At 45.7% G+C, this 17,714-nt stretch overlaps 1 protein-coding gene across 1 annotated transcript in view; it reads left to right on the top strand.

Moving 5' to 3' along the window:
* Positions 1 to 17,714, top strand: part of SLC22A23 (solute carrier family 22, member 23) — a gene marked incomplete at its 5' end in the record, with an annotated part of 173,960 nt that overhangs the window by 38,690 nt on the left and 117,556 nt on the right. Inside the window, one exon of the mRNA XM_008579196.1 lies at positions 5,618 to 5,772. Coding sequence (XP_008577418.1) covers positions 5,618 to 5,772 — 155 coding nt within the window. The remainder of the gene's footprint in view (positions 1 to 5,617; positions 5,773 to 17,714) is intronic.

The following is a 17,714-nucleotide window of genomic DNA, read 5'->3' as shown; positions in this document are numbered from 1 at the left end:
GATAGGGGTGCACAGATGCATTAACAAAAAGGGGGAGAGGGGCTGGCCTGTCAGCTCAGTTGGTTGGAGAATGGTGCTGGTAACACTGAGGTCCAGGGTTCGATCCCTGTTACCAGCCAGCCACCAAAACAAAAACAGAGAGAGGGGAAGCTAGAGATCCTTCACCCTTGTGAACTGAATGGGTAAGGCAGTGCTGGTTAGCACCTCAGAATGTCTCACAGATTTTAGAGAGGGACTGTCCTTGGCTTGGCCAGGTGATACATCTGCAGGGTCCATGGCAAGCTGGGCCTTGAAAGAGGGACAGCATTTGGACGGTGGATGGGCACTGCAGGCAGGGCAAGGGTGATTATCAGAGGGGAGAATGCTTTGTTTGGGTGGGAGAGGAAGTCTGGGTGCCTGGAGCCAGACAGGATGGAGTGATGGGGCTGGCAGGATGGAGCTTAGTAGGCACGATAGCAACAGAGCTGTTAATGACAGTAGCGAGGATGACAGCATCAGCAGCCGCACTTGCTGGGTGATTACTTTGTACCAGGCACAGGGTGCCTTAGGGTATCCTCACAGCACCCCATTAGGTAGGTGCTATTATCTTTTGTTTGGCTTTGTTTTTGGCGGCTGGCCAGTACGGGGATCCAAACCCTTGACCTTGGTGTTGCAGCACCATGCTGCAACCAGCTGAGCTCACCGGCCAGCCCAGGTAGGTGCTGTTATTACCTTTGTTGTATAGTGGAAACCTGAAGCACAGAAGTTGAAGTAACATCCCCAGGTTCACTCATCTGGAAGCTGGAGAGTGGGGACTTGCCACAGCCCCACGGCCCAGAGCCTGCCTCCCCATCAGATGGCTGCCACCTTTTTACTGAGGGCGTGCTGTGGTCACCCAGGTGGCCTGGGCACGGTCTAAGCAGGGTGACTATTGCACAATGTGGACAGGTTTTTCAAGTCGTGGGACTGCTCCAGGAGAGGCTTGGTGCAACCCTTCCCTGCTTTGTATTCCTTTATCTCTAAAGGATTTGTTTTGAGCACCAGGACATCTTGGACCCAGTGACATCCCAAGGGCCGAGAGTGGTATGGAGCAAACTCTGTACATTTTCATGGTACCTTTGGTACCTGGTTAGCTGAGNCATCAGATGGCTGCCACCTTTTTACTGAGGGCGTGCTGTGGTCACCCAGGTGGCCTGGGCATGGTCTAAGCAGGGTGACTATTGCACAATGTGGACACGTTTTTCAAGTTGTGGGACTGCTCCAGGAGAGGCTTGGTGCAACCCTTCCCTGCTTTGTATTTCTTTATCTCTAAAGGATTTGTTTTGAGCACCAGGACATCTTGGACCCAGTGACATCCCAAGGGCCAAGAGTGGTATGGAGCAAACTCTGTACATTTTCATGGTACCTTTGGTACCTGGTTAGCTGAGAAAGCTGGCTGGGTGGGGAGTGGGCAGGTGGCAGGTGGCAGCAGCACGTGATTCTGAGATCACTTTAACGTCGTGGAAACTTCCTTCCAAAAGCTAGCATCTATTTGAGAGTTCCTTGCGCTAACAGATAATGTGATTTCCTGTGTGCTCAGAATCTGCTTAATCATTACTTTTAAATGATTCTTATGGACACATTCCTTCTTGTCAGTAACAGAGGAGCTCTCAACAACCTCTGGAGACCTGTGCTAGGGGCCCCTCGGGGACTGGTTTTTGCTTTTGGGGGGGGGGGGGGATNCTCGGGGACTGGTTTTTTGTTTTGGGGGGGGGGGGGCATAGTTGTTTTTGTTTTTTTAAACAAAACTTGAGTTTATAGTTTTTCAGTGTGAGCTATACTAGTCTAAAAGGTACTGTTTCCTAGAAATCTGCATTAAAATAGGAAGATATATAATCCATGTCACCTTCTTTCTAAAAATTGCTCACTTGACTGAGATTTTAGTGTCCTTATTCAATAAATAATAGGAAAGTAAACATGGGCTTTTATTAATGCATCTGTCTGTAAAGTTTTAGATTGTTTAAAGGCTGTGATTTCTTATTTTTGCACATACATGCTGTGTGGACTCCCTGATCACACACCAGGCCCAGGGACAAAAGACTAAAGAGTTTGGGTCTTGTTCTGTGATTATGCAGAAATCTGACATTGCAAATCCACTTCCCCTCAGTCGCTTTTCCAAGGGTGCGCGTCAGATGGGCAGAGGGAGACTACTCCAGGCAGTCAGGGTGGGCTGCTTTGGGTTGAGGCTTCTTAAACGTTTTGAGAGAGCCTCCATTTTAGTTTGGAAGTTTAGTATTTTCCAACCCTGGTTTTTTTGTTTTTGTTTTTATCATTTTACTCCCCACTTGAGCCTGGCTTAAAAGAAATAAACCCATGGAGAGGGAACTCCAGAACTTACAGCTGTTGGCCCCGTTTCATGGCTGCACGGGGAAGTTGATCAGGTCATATGGTGAGCTTCCCAAGACTGCAGTCAGCATATAACAGCATTTAAGTAGTCCACTGCTTTCTTTAAAAAGTTACTGTTTCTAGTGCAAATTGTGTTTAGGGATATGCACTAGGCGGTGGTACGTGAGATGTTAGTTCAGATGTGTGGGAGAGACCTGTGCTCTTTCTCGGGATGTCCTGCATGTGGCATGCCAGCAGCTCTCTTCACCCTTCTCCAGCCGCCCTGGGAAGCTGGCCATTATGGGCTGCCCTGGAGCACCCCCTGCCCTCCATCTCCTGGCTGAGCATGGCCTGTGGGGGGGCACCAGCTGTAGACCTTTGGGGGAAAGGAGAGTGAGGTCAGGTATTTCTCTAGCGCCTTGGTCTCTGCAGGGCTGCCAAGATCTGGCTGCTCCTGTCCGGGGCCTTCTACACAAATGCTTCTCTCTCTCTGGAGCCTGTGGCCACCCTTCCACCCCAGCTCCCAGCCGCTAAGACCTGCAAGGGCGAACACTGTCCCTTGTGGGCTTTCTCACAGCTTGCCCACTCTTTTGTAAATAATCCCTTTATTAAAATCTCCTCCAGCCTCTTCTTTGAGCGGGCTTCTGTTTCCTGCTTAGACTCTGTATCTGTCCTGTTTGGCTGCTGTAGCAAATTACCACATGACTGGTGGCTTCCACACCACAAATTAGTTATCTTACAGGTCTGTAGTTTATAAGTCCACCAAGGGTCTCACTGGGCTCCACTCAGGGAGTCAACAGCTCCTTTCTGGAAATTCTAGGAGACAGTTTCCTTGCTTTTTCTAGCTTGGAGAGGCCACCTATGTCCATGATTTGTGGCCCCTTTTCCTTCTCCAGAGCTAGCAGTGGTCAGCCAGCCCTTCTCACACTGGTGTCTCTTTGGTTCCCTGCACCCAGGGGAGGTCCTCCTTGTAATTAGATTGGACCTGTCTGGGAAATCCCCTCATCTCAAGGTCCTTAAGCTTAATCACATCTGCAGAATCCTTTTTGCCATGAAAAGTAAAATATTGAGGGTCATTATTCTGCCTATCAAAGATCCTAAGTGATAAAGTCCTCTGCTCTGTTACAGGCTGAGGAATGTGGTTTTGTCAGTCATGTCTGAGGGGATTCTGCTCTGGGGAGCCAGTCATGCTAAGACTTCAATGCTGATAACTAACATGTGGTCACTGCCTGTGTCCACCCCTGATGACACCCTATTAGGGTGGCATTAACTGGACTATACTAAAGAGATCACACGGCTCGTGTGAATGAGCTTGACATGCTGATAACTAACATGTGGTCACTGCCTGTGTCCACCCCTGATGACACCCTGTTAGGGTGGCATTAACTGGACTATACTAAAGAGATCACACGGCTCGTGTGAATGAGCTTGACCTTTCCCGAGATCACAGACTTCAGAATTGGTGAGCCTGGATTCAAAACCAGGGCTCTGATGTCAAAGACCATGTTTGCCCCACAGTGCCTAGTGATAAGTTTCCCTTGCTGATTTAGCAACCATTTGGGAGGGAAGGATTTAGAGTGGTTTCTACAAGAGTAAAAAAAAAAAAAAAAAAAAAAAACTCCAGCATCTTTTCTAAAGTGCCAGGACAGGGCAAACCAGGTTTGGTGGGCATCAGGGATGTAGAAATACAGGAAGGAATCAGAGCTAAAGCCCTTCACAGTTTGCTTTGTGCCAGGCATTGTGTTTGTGTCCAGCATCTCCTGTAATGGACGATCTCAGCAGCTCTGCAAAGTAGGATAGTCATCCCCATTTTATAGACAAAGGAAGTAAAGGGAAATAAAGATGGATAAGTTAGATTCTGTTTGTTTTCCTTCATTTCGGGAGAACAGCTAAGCCACATTTTACATTTACTTCTGTAAATGAGTTCAGTTTGGACAAAATCATCTGTGCAGTCTTTCCTGGTAAAGGCTTCATGACCCTAGCACCAGTAAAGGGAAGTAATGACTAAAATCTCTAGAAGAGATCATTGACTTACGTGACATGGAACTCATAGCCTTGGCCTCATTTCACTAAGACAAAGTGACTAATGGGAGGGGCTAAAGCGTTAAAAAGTTCTGAATGAAATTCTGTCCTGTTCCTTCCCCCCAGTTTTCTGACAGTTGCATCCATCTACTTCATAGGGCAAGGCCAGGCCTTACTGCGTGTTACCTTTTTAAAGAACTGCTTTCTCAAGAGATAATTTACATATCATAAAACTCGCCCATGTTAAGTGCACAATTCAGTGAGTTTTAGCACGTTTACAGAGTTGTACAAGCATTTTCATCTCCCTAGAAGGATGATGACTTACGGTCCCTCCCCATCCTCACCCCCAGCCCTGGGCAGCCATGAACCTACTTTCTGTTTCTTTAGATTTGCGATTTCTGGGCACTTGTCATAAATATGGCTGGGACTGTTCAAGCCATTCAGCCACCTTACATGGTGTTTGAGGTGCCAAGCCTGGATTTCCCCCCTTTTGTCCTCCTGGTAAATAGCATCCACTCTGTCCCAGTTTGTCTGTGAGCCTGTCCTTCCAGTCCAAGCTGGTTGTGTTATATTAATTTGTTTGATGGAGAGTTTTTGTTGCAGTTTTGTTTCCAATGAGTTAATGAAGGGGAAGTTGGAAAGTTAGCTTGGGGGGATGGGGAACTGGTGACTTTCCCATTGCCTTGGACCACCCCCTACTGTCCTCGCAGCCACCCTAGAAGCACATTGCCCCCTAGTGGTCGCCCATCTGTCACCGACCACTTTCACCTCCATAATCCGTGGATTCATGTGTTTGTGGCCCATTCCAGAGATATGGGGGCCTGGGCTTCCTTCAACCACTTGCTGCTGGTGGACTTCACTGTTAGCTCACTCCAGCGATTTCTTAAGGCATTTTATGCTGGGTGTGTCAAGATTTATGTTTGAGGAGTTATTGCTGATTTTGTTCCTCCTACCTGGAATTATCCCCATGTATACTCAGAAATAGACTTAGCAGTGGGCATTGGGTTCATGTCTCAATTCTCTTACCTAGTGGTGGTTGATCACTGCTCCCTTATCTCCAGAATGAGGGGGCTGGGCTCATTAGCACAGAGGGCCTCTCTACCCTTGGAAGGTGAAATGGGTCTAGACAGTAGGAAGACTTTTACTCAAGTACTCATTCAGTATATATTGAGTACCTGCTGTATCAGGGGTTTCAGCATCTAGTATCACCGTCCTGTTTAACAATGATTTCTTTATTCCTCTCCCTGTGCAGGGTCGGCCGGCGGCCTGTGCTGCTGTGTTCCATCATCTTCATTCTGATCTTTGGACTGACTGTGGCACTGTCAGTGAATGTGACTATGTTCAGCACACTCAGGTTCTTTGAAGGATTCTGTCTGGCTGGAATAATTCTCACCTTGTACGCGTTACGTAAGTAGTCCTGAAAAGAATTAGCAAAAGTATGATTGCCTAATATTTTCTGGGAGGGTTTTTTTTTTTTTTTTTTTTTTTTTGCGTCTAGCTAGGACAGGAATTGGACCCTGGACCTTGGTGTTATCAGCACCATGCTCTAATCAACTGAGCTGACTGGCCAGCCCAACAGGGCAGGTTCTGTGCATGATGGTGGTTTGGGATGGCCATCTTCTGGAAGCACAAACTATAAAGGCCTCAATTGTTGTGGAAGGAATTTTTCAGGCGATGCCATCCATTGTTCACTTGATCCTGATCCCCAGCTTGGGTTCAGTACATGTCAGAGAACACGGAAGTTTGCGTAATTACTTGGAGAAGTGGGGATCAGCCCATGGCTGATATGGAGCCACTAATGCTCTCCCCCGGAATTTACTGCATTGACGTTCTGTGCACTTCCAAACCTGCTGCATAATTGGGTATCTCTGTACTTGGTTCCAAAAGAGCATACTAAGTGTGTGTTACTATGTGGTCTGGAGTTACCATTTTCACTGATTCCTTAAGAGTTTTCTTCTTTTTTTTTTTTTTTTTTTCCTGAAAGGCCATACAGAGTCCCAATTTTCCATATTCTAATGTGCTCAGATATGACCATAAGTGGTCTGGAATTGAACTCTAAGGATTGGTACTGGCACAGTAAGTGGCAAGATTAGGTAGTATTTGCTCTTTTTAGGATGAGGAAAAATTTCCTCCATTGACCTGTCATGTTCGTTGGCTGTATTGACCCTGCTCTCAGATATAGTTATGTTTCTCTTATTTGTAGTTGGTGTTTTCTAGGAGATGACCACAAACCCATGAGGAGGAGGAGAGTTTTAGGCATGCATGAATGTTTTACTTATTTACTAGTTTTATGCTTTTTAATCACCTTGTGGAAAGATCTGTTGGGAATACTGTTAAGATAATTTGTCTTTTTCTCTCCCTTTGACAACATGGGTAGGAGTCATGCATAGATTAAGTAGCAATTTCCAGTGTGATAAAATAAGAATAGTTTTAATTCTCTTAAATTTGCATATTAAAGACTTCTTTTAGATAACTTGAATTTTTGTTCTACTAGAAACATGGTCTCTTCATGACACAGTTGTGTAGTCACAAGGAAGGAATGGACATAGAGAAGGGCCGTACAGGTGCATTCTCCTAAATTTCTAGTGGGCAGTCCATTACCCTCAACACTGCACTGAAATGTGCATTCTTAGAAATCGCCTTTTGCAGTTCATTTGCTTTTACTTTGGAACCCTTGTCACCTGGGGAGTTCTTTACCAACATGGGCATTGGACCTGAACATTTTCAGACAAGATGACTGTGCCGTTCTCTGTGGGCCTGACCCCGTCATCTGTGGGAAGAGTGGTTTCTCGGCTCTTTTCCTGAGGGGACTCCTGGCCCTGCAGTCAGGCGCTCTCTGGGCCACATGTATGCAGGCATGATGGGGGCTTCTCCCCAGCTGGCCATCCTTGCCAGGCTCCGGTTCTTGCAGGAGGGTGGCAATCCAGTCCTTCCAGGTGGCAGCCATTGAAGGGGACAGTGCTGCGCTTTGACAGCTAGAACAGCTGTGCCTTGGGAACCCAGCAGCGAGTGAACCCTCAGTCTCAGTGCAGGGAGCATTCATGGAAGATTGCCTTGTGCTGGGAGACAGCATGTTGGTTTTATCTTGCACGCCAACAGCTGGTGACTGCTGGAGGCTGCTGGAGAAGTAGGAGAAGACTTCCCAGGACACTTGGGGCTCAGCAGAAGAGAACACCATGATCCCTAAGCCATGTCCACTCATATGAAGGGAGGAGAGCAGGGAAGGGCTGCACATGTGGCTGGCATTTGCCATCGCAAGAGGCTGTCCCTGAATTAAGCAGCCCAGGAGTGATCTATCTGTACCTGAGTGGCATTGCCTCAGCCACCCGCAGCATGTTTTTCTGACTCATGTTGTGACATCATGCCGTTGGCCCTAAGAAACCTATTGCTGTATTTACTGTAAAAAATGATGTTGAGTGTTTTTTCATTAGATTACGTACTGAGTTCTTCATAGTAGAAAGTTCTCTTCCACTTCAGAACCACACAGAGTGCGCTTATCCAAGGAAGCTGCTTTGCTTTTATCTCCCAGACACAGACTCATGCAACCCAGGCGTTTGCAGGCTTTTTCTGTAAAGGGCCAGGTAGTAAATATTTTAGGCTTTGAGGGCTATATGATCTCTGTCACAGCTATTCACCTCTGCCAATATAGAGTGAAAGCAGCCATAAATAATATGTAAACGAATAGGCATGGATGTGTTCCAGTAAAACTTTATTCACAGAAACAGATTGTGGGCTGGATTGGGCCTATGGGCCATGCTTCTTTAACCACTGATGTAAGTGACTCGTGTGTGGGCCTGACAACAGGAGTTTTAAATTCTGACCTCTCCTACTTTTATCTTAACTTCCCTACTTCATTTTCCCTTTGTCCTATTTTTTTATCTCCATAATTTGTGTTATTTTATTGCATGCATTTGTGTCAGCAGCCTTAAATGTTTTCTGCTTCAAAGCAAGGCATATATAAATGGTCAAGTTTTCTTAGGTTAGGACTATGAATCAAAGTTCATGACAAATGTATTGCAACAAAAGTGTCCAGGTATCCAGTGACCCTCTGCACTGTGGCCTAATGAAGTATCTGGGGTAGCACAATTAAAATCAAGCAAAAGGTGCTGGCCAGTGAGCTCAGTTGGTTAGAGCGCAGTGTTACAATACCAAGGTCAAGGGTTTGGATCCCTACACCGGCCAGCTGCCAAAAAAAAAAAAAAATCAAGCCATAGGTGACTTGGAGTTCGTTGAGATAATATTTAAACAGTGAAAATTAGGGGGATTTGGTTGAGAGATGTCAGAAGAGCCCTGCTTGGCAAGAGAGAATCGTAAAAAGAAAATAAAGTCATACTGGGTAGGTGGGCTTGGGGTAGAATATCAGTGGGCTGGGTTGGAGTAGCCTGTGTCTCTGTGTATGTGGCAGTCTTGGGAGAACAGAGGCTGGTGACATGAGGTTAAGAGAGGAACTCCCAGTCAGTAATGCAGAGAGACCGTGAAGTTCCGAATTAGTGTGCTTGCTTCCATTTTATACACAAGTAGGATATGGGATTAGGTAATGCTTGGGAATTTGTTTTGTCTGAAGGAAATTATTGATAAGCTGGGTCATGGGGTTGAAGTATTACTTGACTCTAAAGAAAAGTTTAAAACTTTTGGGCATTGATTGTTTGGAAGTTACATTTTGAATAGTCTCAACTTTTTCTCCCCCAATAACCAAAAGGTTTTTATCTCACTTAATGCATCTGCTGGAAAGGCCTGTACTTTCTCAGAACAGAACTGGATATCATTCTTTTTTTAGTCTTGCAGGTGCTTGGCAATGCAAGTAGAGAAAGTAATGATTTTTACCGTTTTAGTTTCTTGCATAGCTTGCCATGAGGGTGGACTCTTAGTTTCGAGAAATGCTGCTGACTTGTGAAAGTTTTCTGCTTTGTTTGCAAGGGTGCTTAAGGTTGGTTGTTTTTCTGCTTTGGATTTTTTCTAAGGTACATTCTGGTTAAATACTACTCTTCCCTTAAAACTTTTGTTTTCTTTAAGTTGCCAAAGGGAGAAGTGGTTGTGTAATTAGGACATAAAATAGAGATTACTGGCATCTTCCCAAGGAATGTTTACACGGAAGTAGAGCGTGTGTTGGCAAGAGCAGGAGAGAAGAAGCCCAGCTGAACGGGTTTATGCAGGGCCACAGCAGTGGTCCCTGCCTGCTTCTGAGACCATCGTGAAGACACTGAAATAATTCAATACAATTGGGCTATGTCAGTGGCGTAATTTTACCTTTACCTCTAGACAGATGGATGGACACACACACACACACACACACACACAAAGTAGAAAACTTGACTTAGCTAGGTGAAGGTCATAGACCAAGAAAAGAAGCAATAGATCACATTTCCCTATTAGATTATGGAAATAAAGTCTTATCAAAGACTAAAGAAAATAGTCACTTCTCAATATAGACAGACATTATTTATTGTGTTATGAATCCTTTTCCCAACCAGGATTCGTAATAACACAGACAAAGTAATAGAGCATTGTTTAAGATGTGTCTTTCTTCAATAGAAGCCAGTGGGAGATAATTGTTTTTTAAGTTGATTTGATGTTTGGATGCAGTAAGTCCTGTGGGAAAGAAACATATTTTAAAATATAAATTTAAGTTTCTCTCCTCATTTGATCTCCACTTTCTCCCTTGCCACCTCTAACAACCTCTCCCCCACTCCACTTTACCAATTTGAGATAACGAACAATACTTTTTGCTGGCAGAGAGACCATACCTTAGTTACTGTGAGTGAATGAGCATAACCTTTTTATCCCTAACAACAATGAACAGTTTTCTTGAAAATTCTCTTAAACATGTTCTCATTATAACAACCTTCCTTAAACCCAGACAGCCTAAACCATTGGGTGAATTTTATGCATGATCACAGTGACCAGAAATTTCACAGCTGACTAAGTTACTGATTACATTGCAAAATTAGTAGCCAAGTCTTTTTTTTTTTATTTTAAATTTTTATTTTGTCAATATACAATGTAGTTGATTATTATGGCCCATCACCGAAACCTCCCTCCCTCCTCCCTCTCCCCCCTCCCACCCAAGAATGTCCTTTCCGTTTGCTTGTTGTAACAACTTCAAAAAATTGTAGTTGTTATATCTTCTCCCCCCACCCCCGGTTTTTTTTTTTGTGTGTGTATGTGAGTGAATTAATTTATTTATTTCTAGCTCCCACCAATAAGTGAGAACATGTGGTATTTCTTTTTCTCTGCCTGACTCGTTTCACTCAATATTATTCTCTCAAGGTCCATCCATGTTGTTGCAAATGGCAGTATTTCATTCGTTTTTATAGCTGAGTAGTATTCCATTGTGTAGATATACCACATTTTCCGTATCCACTCATCCGATGATGGACATTTGGGTTGATTCCAGCTCTTAGTAGACAAGTCTTAACTGGTAAATAGACTCAGAGAAATCTTGAGTTTGCTCTGGGTGGGTTACTGTGCTCTTTCTCACATGACACGAATGATTTTAGACTCTCGTTAAGTGGTTGAGTTATTTCTGATGTGCTGGTGTAGAATGACTTTTTCTTTCTCACTATCCCATATATTTTTATACTTTGATATTTTTCTGAACATAGTCAATAGGATTGTTAATCAACAATCACAACAGTTCTTTGATTTTGTTAAGACATGTGAACTGATATGATGTTGATGGAGGGGAGGGGGGAGAGGCAGGGAGGAAAAGGAGGAATTGAGAAAGGGACACGAAAATCAACTATATTGTATATTGATAAAATAAAAATAAAAAAGAAACCCCTCAATAACATTGACCTTTAAGATGGGTTAGTCTACCACCTCCTTCAGATTTCTGGTCCTGAATAAAGCTGACTTCCCTTATCACCAATAAATAAATAAATAAATATAAAAAACTGAACCACATGGCTCCATGCAGTGCTTTATCAAGGGTGGACTGGAGAGAATGGAGATTGCCCTGCTGAGCAGGAGTGGCTTCAGCTACTGTGGCTGACTTCTTCTGGGGAGCAAATATTTGCATTGTATTTGGGTGAAGGGAAAGTTTTCATGTGAACGTGTGCTTGATCACTTTCTGCCTCCCCTCTTGAGATACCTGTGTTCTTTCCTGGTAGGACTGGCTCTACTGACAGGGCTTTTTCCACCAAGGAAATGAGTCAGAGTTTACCTAAGATCTTTGACAAACTATTTTATTTCATTTTATTTAAATCTTTAAAAGAATTTTGGTTTTACCCAGGTTCAAATGGGCATGACTGAGAAATCAGAGCAGATTGGGGTCTCCCTAGTGGTGGTTTTCTTCTTTAGAACAGTACTAACCCTGCAGGCAAACTGTGTAAGCAAAGGAGTCAATTTAGAAGCAAGCAGGTAATGGGCATATATCCTCTGCCCTCTCTCTGTCCCACCTCTGAGCAGTCACAGCTTCAGGTGTCACCATGCAAATGAGCATGTTCTACTCCCTAGGAAGTCGGGGATGTTGTCGTGGTCAGTCAGGGCCACTGGTCTGAGGCTGGAAGGGTGAATTGTCCATCAGGGCCACAACGTGCCACTGATGGCTGATTTTTCTCAAAGTTGTACCAGTCCAGACCTTCAAATAAAAAATATTCAGACCTTTCTCACTATTCTTACTTACATGTTAGCCAAGACTTGGGCTTTTCTTTATATAGACTTTTCTCTGAAAACATGCAAATGTCTGTGTGTCTGTAGGGCATGTAAGGATATAGCCTCTCACCTACATGCTAAAAATAGAAGTGGGAGAGGGTGAAGAAAGAATAAGTGGCCGGTGGCATCACTGAGACCCACATGCCCAGTCTTCTGTCCAGACAAGAAAATGTAGTTATTGCCTAAACATATAGGTAGGCTTCGTGGTGCATATTTCTTTGGGTGTTTTGAATTTGGTGAAATAGGCCTGCCTCAAAGTAGAAGAAAAAACAGCGAATATTTAGATATATCTGGGAATTTTTGTGTGTGTGTGTGACTGGCCAGTACAGGGATCCAAACGCGTGACCTTGGTGTTGTAAGGCTGTGTGCGCTCTAACCACTGAGCTAACCGGCCAGCCCTGGGCATTTTAAAATTAAGCATTTTGATGCCTTTTCCAAACAGTGAAGAATGTTATTAAACTACTTGAATACTTATCAACCAGGTTTTTCCCAGACTGGAATCTTAGTGGTACATGCGTGCTTCATTTGAAACAAAGCTGTTCGCCACACTAAAAGGAAGGGGAAGTGGAAACTCTGGAAACCAGGAGATCTAGGGGCAGTGTGAGCTCCATAGTTGCCTGACCGTGACTGCGACATGTTGCTTGATCTCTCTGAGCTGCTCTCTGTCTTCCTTCTCTGTCAAGTCAAGGGATGGGTTTTCAAACCATGTCCTGTGGAACCGTGGGATCCCTTCCTGGAATAACTCATGGAGAAAATGGATAGAAAACTAAAACAAATGGAAAACCAGTAGACTCCATCAAACCTTCCAGTTTTAGAATTGTATGGCTTTTGAATTCTAACCTCAACCATTAGCCTCCTTCCATGTTGAAGATTTCATGAGTGGGGTCAGTGAAACCAGGGGTGCTTGATCCCCAGTTGTGCCCTTCTCAAGTCCACACTTTTTTGTTTGTTCGTTTGGCCACTGGCTAGTAAGGGAATCCAGACCCTCGACCTTGCTGATGTAATTCCGTGCTCTCACCAGCTGAGCTCACCGGCCACCTCAAGTCCACACTAATAACTGGAGTCATTGGACTTCCAGGCTTGCCCTCTGTGTGGCTCCTGCACCGTCTGTCTGTCTACAAAGGCGGTCTGGGAAGAGATGAAGTGATAGGGTAGGATTAATGGTTAACAGCTTCCCTCTCCCCAGGGTTCCTGACCCTGCACACATGTCAGTGACCTCGCCCTCACGGCCCCCGCTGGGAGATCTTGTCTTGCTCACTGTATTCCCCTCCCTTAACACATGCTTGCCTGCTGGACTCGCAGGTCAGTTCCAGGAATCCTGTTATACTCCCCGGGATGTATCGAAAGACAGGATGGAACCTACAGCTAAAATCCGGGCTGACTAGAAGAGGGGGTTTAAGAATGTAAAAGGCCGATATTGGACAGCCTTTGTCTTGTTTTCTCACTCGTGAAAGAAAAGAGGAAATAAATCAATCACCTTGAAAGCAAGTAAAGAACACCAGCCTTCTTAGAGTATCCAGTGTATCTAGTGGGAAATTAAGTCATTTGCCAACACTCACTGTTAGTGAAAAGACCTTGTCTTGGCCAAGAGCACCAAGAGAAATGTAACTTGAATGGTGTGTGGCCATGAAACGTCGCTGTCAGCCACCACATTGCTCACATCAGAGAAGCTCTGCTCCGTATAGTTGGGTTTTTTTTTTTTGGTCCCACATGGAAACACAAGACTCCTTTCTCCTTTGCTAGTTTGTTCAGCACATGTTTGAGGACCTGCCAGGTGCCAGGGGAACATTTTGTTAACTCGATTACATACTAAATGCTGGGCACTGTCAGGTGCTGAGGACACAGAGGCAAACACGTCTTTCTGCTTCTCCCCAGGACACTCAGAATTCAGTGAGTAAAGATTTGGGGACAGGCCCTGAGGGACAGGGACTAAAGGCATCAGAAGGAGCCATGAGTTTTTTTTTTTTTTCCTTTTTTATCTTTTTTACTGACCAGTAATGGGATCGCAACCCTCGGTGTTGCGCCCGCACCGCGCTCAGCCAGTGAGCGGGAACTGGTCTCCACATGGGATCCAAACCCTCGGCGGGAGCACCGCCGCACTCCCAAGTGGCGCACTCTCCAGTGCGCCACTGGGCCGGTCCCAGAAGGAGCCATGAGTTTTGTGGGTCCAGGGAGAGTAGGTGTTTGCTATTTGCAGTGGGTGCTAGAAGAGCCTAGAACATTCTGGGTACTGTGGGGAATCGGGGCCTGGCTGGAGTCTGAATCATGAATAACAAAGCCTGGTAAAGAGGAGGGGACAACACACAAAGATTCTATCCTCCAAGACCTTAGGACAGTAGCAGGCCACTGAAACAAGAAAGGAAAACCTTTGATGCCTGTTTTGGAGGGATCACTCAGCCCGAGGAAGGCTAAGCTAGAAGCAGGCGGCTGTCGCAGTGTCTGGTAAGAAGGCCCGTGGTTACGGGGAAGGAGTGACTGCGAGGAAGTAGAATCCACAGCCTGGATGACAAGAGTGGGGAGACGGGAGGGGGACCTGGTGACTGACTTGGACGTGTGGATAGATGTTGTGACTTTTCTCCGAGTGCTGAGACAAGGGATTTGGCCCAGATTTGAAGCTACTGAAAACTCGCATCCTCTGATGGGTGTGGTAGGAGAAAATGATGACCTCTGCCTCAGGCATGGGAACTTGGATATGCCTTAGGGCATCGCAGGGGATTGCTTTGGTCGGTAACTGGAGCAAGGACTGTGTGTGCTCAGTGTGAAGGTGGCAGCTGAAGGCTACCAGAACAGCTGGGATCACGCAGGGACACAGTGCAGCCTGAGGAAAAATGGGCAGCGGTGGAAGATCCAGCTGTGGGAGATGGGAAGGAGTGGCCCGAATAGTCAGCAGAAAGTCGGAATGGGCTGGCAGCCAGAGAGCCAGGCAAGGGGCTGACGACAGCTCAAATGATGCAGGACGCTGAAAAATGTCCTGTGGATGTAGCAATGACTGCTCAGTAGGTCAGAGGTAGCTGTGGCAAGAGCATCTTTAATCCAGTTTTGTGATTAATGCAATATGAGTTATTTCAAGCATAGGTTTTAATTCACATATGCCCCAGAGGAGTACCGTCTTGTCCTTATATCGTGTATTTTAGAAAGAAAGTTACTTTGTTTTTACTGTGGTGAAATATACATAGCATAAAATGTGTCATTTCAACCACTTGTAAGTGTGCAGAATTCAGTAATATCTCCACATTTTTGTTCAAGAAAATACTTTTTTGAGAATGGTAGATGTTCATTATTACTAGGTAGAAAAAATTGAATGGGAAGGCAAGTCAGTAGTGACTGTTTTTCCTCCAAGTCACCTGAAACTCTGTATTCCCACAGCTCAACAAATGGGAATTGAGAGTTGGATTGTAAGCCAAGCCCTACCACTTGCCAGTTGTGATCCTGAACTAGGTCTGAACCACTCTAAGTCAGTTTTCTCACCTGTGAAAGATTGTGCAGATGATCGAGAGGATGAATGTGATCTCCATTTATTACCGTGAAGTTCCAGAGAATGTTGGCAGGCACTTGTGTGTTGGTGGCTTGCTATGGTGTGATGTCTTGTGGTGACACCCTTCTACTGACAGCACAAATCCTGCATTGAGATAACCAACCCTTTCCTCTTCCACTAGGGCCTTCTCGTGTGGAGGATTCTTTGGGCTCTCAGCAAGCTTGGGAATCTTAGTGAAAGAGGAACTTTGGATTTGGGTTGGCTTCTAGCTTAGGGTCACATAGGAGAATAACTGTGGTGGGGGGTAGGTGAGGAGAAGAATCTGCTCCGTAATTGGTTTTCCAGTGGTCAGCCTAATAAATTACCTTTGCTATAGATAGCATCTACTTAGAGCTCCGTATATTGCATTTTAAAAGCCCTAACCACTTCCAGGGTAGGAGAGGATAATGAACTTGAGAAAAAATTCTCCTGAACGAATCATTCCTAGGGACCTTGGCTGCTCTATCAGACTATCTGAGTATCTGTCACTTGCAGAGTGTTCCAGTAATTGCTAAGACAAACACTAAAAAAAAAAATAGAATACTCCTAGCCATTTTCAAGATTTATCACACATACTTTCAAAAAAGCTCCCCCTTTCACTTCCCCATATTTTTGGTCCCTGTGTTTTATAAAAATGCCTATGTACATTTTCCCTGTATTTTTATTTTTTGTTGGCTGACCGGTACGGGGATCTAAGCCCTTGACCTTGGTGTTGTAACAGCATGCTCTAACCAACTGAGGTAACCGACCAGCGCTGTTTTCTCTGTAATTTTAAATGTTAACTCATGAAACTTGCTCATTATCCCTAATGCAGCTATCGGCCTGGTCCTGTAGTTTGCCATGTTCTGCCGTAAAGTTTCATTTGCCTGCTTTCTGGAAGGGAGATGGCAGTTCTGTTTGCCACGGGGTTAGTGTGAGACTGTGCTCCCAGGACAAGCCTGAGCAGCTGCTTGGGAGGATGTTACTCTAAATAGGTTCGTTTTCTGTTGTATTGTCCAGTGACGCTTCTGGGCAAAGCTGTTCAGGAACCCCCTTTCCAAATGCTGGTTTAAGAGCATGCAAGACCTAGCTAATATTTGGGGTGAAATGGCAAGCAGCATCTTGCTTTGTGTGTTTGACTTTGCTGTGCCCCCTGAAGAAGCATTCCCTCTGCTTGCTGATACAAGCCCCCACCAGCCCCCAGTCCAGCCCCCGCGCCTGTAGGAAGCACGTGCCTGGGCGGAGCGCCATGGCTCTTCTCCCTGGGGTCATCCCCACTCCACAGCGGGTGGACAGGCCTCCCTTTGTGCTGTCTGCAGCCCCCGCTGCCGAGCCTCTGGAAGCTGGGCCTTTCTGGGGAGGCTGAAGTCAGACCCTTAGGGCCTCTCTGGGCATTTTTCAAGCTATGGACCTCTCCCGATAGACTCCGACCTCACGGAGTCTGAGGAGCAAGGGAAGGGTCACGGTTGGGGCGTGATGCTCCGTGCGCATTCCTAGGTGACAGAGTAGGACAGCTCAGAGGCCCTCTGAACCCCCCACATGGAACACAGAGATGGGAATATCAGAGTCTCTGACTGCAGGTGGTTGTTTTTCCCTTTGTTTCCCCTCCGTGGGGCCTGCGGTGTTCTCGCAGAAAACAGTGCTTTGTGTGTACCTGTGGCCCTGCCTGCTCTTGTTTGAAAACTGAAAGGTGCCTCTGTCCCTTCTAACCTGTGCCTTTTGAAAGCATGTTTAGCTTGATATTTGCTTTGTGTTAGTTCTGGGAATGGGCTCCGCTCTCTCTCTAAACTAGTCAGGTTGCAGGGTGGGGGCAGGGAGGGAATTGAGGGCTGTTAAGTTCTAGCTCAGTTCCCATCCACATCAGTTTTACATGGCAGAGAAATTGTGCTAAGTTCTGGTGTGACTTGGAGTTTCTCACTGTTTTTTCCCTGACATCAATTTAATTTTCAAACTAGTGTTGCTAAGTGCGCAAGGTCCTGACCCTCCAGCTACAGGGGCTACGAGGGTAAATAAGGGCTCCTGGGGCCGGCCCGGTGGCGCACTGCTATAGTGCGCCACTTGGGAAGCGCGGTGGCGCTCCTGCCGAGGGTTCGGATCCCACATACAGACCGGCCGCTCACTGGCTGAGCGAGGTGCGGGGGCAACGCCGAGGTTTGCGATCCCGTTGCCGGTCCCGGCCCGGTACGGGCGTGACACCGAGGGT

This window comes from Galeopterus variegatus, unplaced genomic scaffold (assembly GCF_000696425.1).
Source record: "Galeopterus variegatus unplaced genomic scaffold, G_variegatus-3.0.2 Scaffold1827, whole genome shotgun sequence".
Classification (NCBI taxonomy): Eukaryota; Metazoa; Chordata; class Mammalia; order Dermoptera; family Cynocephalidae; genus Galeopterus; species Galeopterus variegatus.
This window is presented reverse-complemented; position numbering and strand designations above follow the sequence as displayed.